Here is a 6,000-nt window from a genome sequence, read left to right on the forward strand (position 1 = left end):
CCCTCTCTGTCTCTCAGGATGACTTCCTGTTCAGTGTGTCCATCGTCAGTGGCTTGGTGTGCATCATACTGGCTGTGATCAAATTCATGCTGGGCAGGGTGCTTACCAGCCGCGCCCTCATTACCGACGGTAGGTAAAACACACGCTCACACACGCAAGTGCACACACACACCGACCCAGGTTATGGTAGGGCAAGGGACTTCAACAGGGGGTCCGAGACCCCTAAGGGGTCCTCAGAGTCACTACAGGGGGTCCTCCAAATGTTTGTGTGACCAATTGAACCCTAGCATCCATATTCTGAGAACTTCAGCCAAAAATAGCTATTTTCGGCAAAGAGGTTTTGTAGAGGGGGGAAAAGAGCAGACCAGGTACAGAGTGAAGCCCCCCCCCCATCCGCTACGATTTACTTTTGACCTCAAGAACAACACTTTGACTATAGCAGCAGTTGGCAGCACAGAGGCTGCCAAACACAATACAGTAGGCAACAGCGGCCATCAAACACAATAGGTACAGTAATGCTATTAATTACCTTAGTTGAGGACATTTGGGGAGTTGAGGAAATTCTGTTCCTCCTCGGACACTATCCTACTTGCTTCTGTAGCCTACAACTCTTTTTCTTTTTTTAATTGGGCGGCGGGCCCACCAAAGAAATTAGATATTAGTTTCAGAGCCATGCTGTAAAAAACTACCGATAACAGCCCTAAACAGACAGCAGGTCTCACTCACAGCTGAAGAGAGAACATTGTCATGCCTACCGCTAAAAGTAAACAGGAAACAGCTGTCCTCAAGCAACTAGTCTCGCGTAGCCAGACAACTATTCCACAATCTCTGAATGCTATATAGAGTCTGGAACAGCAGCTCCCGAACGGCGAGTATCGAAAACGGGCATTAACGTTCAAAGAAATACATTTTAAAATGACATTTCTGCTAAGCAGCAAGCTAAACATGCTTATATGATTTTTATTTATATAATGATAAATATGTGTGATGTGAGACTGAAACGGAAGTGACGTGGGGGCTTCATTTCCGCTTCATCTCGCACTCACCGTTTCTATTTCCGTCTGCCAGACTGTATGCTGGGAGCATTTGACCAAATCGCGGAGGCAACAGTCTGGCCACGCGAGACTATCAAGCAACTGATCTGATTGGGCATTTCACATAGCACTCGTCAAGAGGGGCAATATAGTGTGCTCTCAATCCGGTGGGCATTTCAAAATAAACACTTTTTTTTTCTTTTTTTTTCGGAGCGGTGCCGTAATGTTAACTTCATAGGCACATACAAAACAGAAAAAAGTACAAAACCATGGCCCCACCTCTTTAACCACTTAAACCCTATACTTGACGACAATATTATTATGGGCACTATTCTTAGTTGACCGTATTCCCATGGGCTAAATATCGTCACAGATAATTGCAGATGTACAAGCTCACATGTGTGTTGTGCTATGACTCCTTGTGAGCTTGTAGCTCTGCCATTTTTGGCACGTGTTCCCCCACAGAATACCAGAATAAGTGTGCTATGGTTAAAGTGTTCAAGTTCCATCATAAATTGCACAAAACACACTTCCATGGAAACATAATCGCTCTTCTCTAATGCCTCCCATAAGAGTGGTTGATCCGGCCTGGCAGGTTCCATTAAAACTCATTGCATTGTTATTACCCACACTGCACTGCTTGAGAAGCCCTTATGCGTGTTGTTCTCCAGTGGTGTAAAGTAACTAAGTACAATCAAGTACTGTACTTAAAGAGGCGGTGCCATAGTTTTGTACTTTTTCTGGTTTTCATGTGTGTATAGTCCACTTGCCAGAATCTGAACCCTGGCATATTGAGTACAATAAGGTTTTATGTTAGAAATGTTGAGTATGGGTCCCCAGCATGTAGAAACTGCCGGATGCTAACTTGCATATGTTGAGCAATTTTCATAATTTGCATAATTCGATTTATTTAGCATAATCCCCCATAATAATGGATAATATGTCAAAAACTGATTGGCCGATTTGAACAATATTGGAGTGGTTTTGGGGGTTATTGAGGATGCTGAATCCATTTCCATTTCTAAATTCAAAATGGCCGTTTTAAACCGGAAATGGCCATATACCAACTGGAAAATCAACAAAAAAGTATCAAAATCACCCCACTTTAAGTTGGTATAAGGCCATTTCCGGTTTAAAACGGCCATTTTGAATTTAGAAAATGGATTCAGCATCCTCAATAACCCCCAAAACCACTCTAATATTGTTCAAATCGGCCAATCAGTTTTTGACATATTATCCATTATTATGGGGGATTATGCTAAATAAATCGAATTATGCAAATTATGAAAATTGCTCAACATATGCAAGTTAGCATCCGGCAGTTTCTACATGCTGGGGACCCTTACTCAACATTTATAACATTGGTGTACTCAATATGTCCGGGTTCACAATGGGACTCTATGGGCTGGAAAGTAGCCTAGTAGGAGGTTGACAGCACTTCATTAGACCCCCTGTTGTGGTTGTTATGAGCAGTTATGAACAGTATTCCCTTTGCATTTTGGGTTTCTTCCTGGAGGCTGACAATTGTGGTTCAAAAGTGCCGATCCAAAACCACAGATGAAATGACATCATATAACAATCATATAATCATCCCCTCCCCTTTTACCATTCACAATTTCAGTCATTTACTTCTACTCCACTCCATCTCAGAGGCAAATATTGTACACGTTATTTGAACATTTTAGTTACTAGTTTATATATACTTCAACCCAGGAACCCTATAAGCATTTCGGCCATTTCAAAAGAGTTTTATATAATTGACACATTTGAAAACATGGGAAGGGGCGCACAATGAGTACTGTCTTCTTCTGTTACTTCAAGTACGTTTTGACACCAACACTTTAGTAATTTAAGTACATTTTGAATTCCGAACTTTTACTTGTAACCGAGGATACCTGCATCATGGCAGTATAAGTAAAATGTGTGCATACTTTTTCCCACCGCTGCAGGTTTCAACTCTTTGGTGGGGGGTGTGATGGGGTTCTCCATCCTCGTCAGTGCTGAGGTGTTCAAGCACGAACCACAGGTGTGGTACCTGGACGGGACCATAGGAGTTCTCATAGGCCTCATAATCCTGGCCTATGGAGTCAAGTAAGTGTGTCTTGGTAATACATTATCTTCAAAATAACATGATTTTTTGTTTTAGAATACGACCGCTAGCTGTGTGTGCTAGTATAGAGCAACGAAGTTTGACGTCATTTAAACATCCTACCTGGTTCGCAGTTTTTTTCCCCCCATTCTGAATTCCCATACTTTTTTTCATATTGCATCATATTCATGGGTTGCATTTGTAGTCCTAAACCGGCCATATTGAGGACCAACACAGGTGTTCAATGTCTGATTGGCATAGAACCAATGTTCTACGTTAATCAAAACACCCGTGTTGGTCCTCAAAATGGCTGGTGTAGGACTACAAATGCAACCCCATGAATAAGAACTGTGTTCCAAACATAAAAAATGATCTCAGCGGTTTGACTCATATGGATATGAAGAATCAACTGATAGTGAGAGAACGCTAATGTTACTGTAGCCAAATGACTGTATCAAATATTAGTGACTGAATATCATAAACAATACAGAGCCACCTCCCAGACAATATAGCAGAGACTGTTTGTTTATTTTTGGACCACAATGCATCTTTTGGGTGAAGCAGTACAAGTAATTTCCCCTGAAAATACCCCCTTTCCTTTTCCTTAACAGAGAGTTCAAATAAGGACAAAATACAGGAGAAAAGTTTGGTCCGAATCTGTACTGGGTTTTTAGGAAGGAACGAAGTAATCTACATAAGATACTTACATGATTGTGCTTTCAAACAAAACTATCTGTTGTGGGCGTCCCTGCTTCATCTCTCTCTCGTCTCGACTAAGGGGTCCTTGGCCTGAAAACGTTGAAGACCCCTGGCCTGGAGTTCAAATAAGGACAAAATACAGGAGAAAAGTTTGGTCCGAATTTGTACTGGGCTTTTAGGAAGGAACAAAGTAATCTACATAAGATGCTTACACTTTTCCTCTTCTCCTTCTTCTGCTGCAGGCTGCTGGTGGACATGATCCCTCGAGTGCGACAGACCAGGAACTACGAGCGCTTCGAGTGAGGGTCCGCAGCAGAGAGGAAGAGGAGAGAGAGAGAGAGAGAGAGAGAGATGGAGAGAGGCGTAGGAGGTGGAATGGCTTTGGGGCTGGCAGTCTGACTGGAGATTTTCTTTCTCTCGCTGTGGTTTCATCCTACGGCGGATCCCAAGATCCAAGGAACCGAAGAACCGCAGAAGTATCCGACTCAGTGACAGTGAAAAAAGACTCACCGATGGCCCCTTTCTGCAGTGGTTTACAGTTCACTGTGTGTGTAATATATTTGATCTGTCTTTTTAACAGGAACGGGCAATCTGACTGTTTATGCTGTCTGTAGTTAGTAGGGGAGGCAGGGGAGGTTTTGAGACCAGATGGATCTGAGTGCTAAAAGAGAAGGGAATATCCCTCTGCATATGCAGATGGCGGATTTGTACATTAGTGTTTAAACGCTAGCTGCCACATTGACTGCAACACATTTTATGTTGTTTTGTGTGCATTGTTTCGTCTTTCTTTATAAGAAAGTAGAACAGGCCCGTCGATGTGTGTGTTCGTGTTTTTCTTGACTCAGCCCTACAAGAGAAATAGGCCTATATACTATATATATATATATATAGAGAGAGAGAGAGACAGAGAGAGAGAGAGAGAGAGAGCTATATGACAGACAGGACAGATACACGTTGGGATGGATGGATCCACAGTCCTCCAGGTTATGAACATTGATACCTGTGGTGAAAGATTTAAGACGTGCTGAGTCCATGTACGATACCTCAGTTGCACCTCATCTCTGTAACAATGAAGATACCGTTTATTTTTCTTCCCCCCCTGTGATTCCTCAAGGCCGTCGTCCCTCAGCCTGTTTCTAATGGTATTAACAGTGTCACGAATCAAAGTTAGTAGCAAAACGTTTTTTTTTTTTTTTTTGTATTTATTTTTATTTTTAGAAATGTGTTTTTTCCCCCTCATAAATGGAAGTAGGTACAATATTATACACTGGAACTGTGTGATTTGGATAAGACTGACTATAACGCAGCATGACATCTAGGTACAGTATACAGTATATGCAGATGATATAAGCATATCTATATAGGATGCGTGCTGTTGTATATGGCAATAGATGACAATTAATGATGGAACACACACATAACACACACAAACAAACAAGCACAAATGTAGGTACTGTATGTATGCACACATTCACGCATGTATACTATTACTATAGTGTGTGTTTATGTGTGCGCAAATGACAGTGGCATGTGTTGTATTTGCAGAACTTCTTGCTATACACGGTGACAGTGACATTTTTTAAAGACGTGTTAAAAATGTTTTGCTTGTTCTTTGTTAGTTTTTTTTGTCTTTATTTTTTATTTTTTTATCGCCTACAGCAGGGGTCTTCAACAGGGTGTCTGGGACCCCTAGGGCGTCCTCAGAGTTACTACAGGGGGTCCTCCAAATCTTTGTGTGATAGAAACCTTTTTTCTCCTTTTTTATATTAACCACTTGAACCCATAATCTGAGGACTTTAACCAAAAATTGCAGATCTACAAGCTCACAACGCCTCGCAGCGCGAGGCGTTGTGAGCTTGTAGATCGGCTATTTCCGGCAAAGAGGTTTAGTGTAGGTGAGGGGAAAAAGAACAGACTAAGTACAGAGTGAAAGGTCAAGTTTATTAAGTATTGATGGTTCAAGTGGTTAAATATCTGAAAACACAAATTGACAGGAATCCAAAATACGCTGATGATTGTGCTTTCAAACAAAACTATCTGTTGTGGGCGTCCCTGCTTCATCTCTCTCTCGTCACACCAAATTCTGGGCCCTGGGTACAAGTATTCACTGCGGACCCCCTGTGAATGTTCTTCATTGGGGGAGGGGGTTAACCCATTTTATTACGCGTTATTTTGTGC

General features: G+C 41.8%; 1 protein-coding gene across 1 annotated transcript in view; it reads left to right on the forward strand.

Annotated features, from left to right (window-relative positions):
• LOC308280520 (transmembrane protein 163a-like) overlaps positions 1-4,125 on the forward strand; it is a gene marked incomplete at both ends in the record, with an annotated part of 61,986 nt that extends 57,861 nt beyond the window's left edge. The window contains 3 exons of the mRNA XM_080720826.1: positions 18-129; positions 2,984-3,125; positions 4,065-4,125. Of these exons, the coding sequence (XP_080576952.1) occupies positions 18-129; positions 2,984-3,125; positions 4,065-4,125 (315 nt within the window). The remainder of the gene's footprint in view (positions 1-17; positions 130-2,983; positions 3,126-4,064) is intronic.
• Positions 4,126-6,000: the final 1,875 nt, after the last annotated feature.

Source organism: Nannobrachium achirus (assembly GCF_963921795.1).
Source record: "Nannobrachium achirus genome assembly, chromosome: 24".
NCBI lineage: Eukaryota > Metazoa > Chordata > Actinopteri > Myctophiformes > Myctophidae > Nannobrachium > Nannobrachium achirus.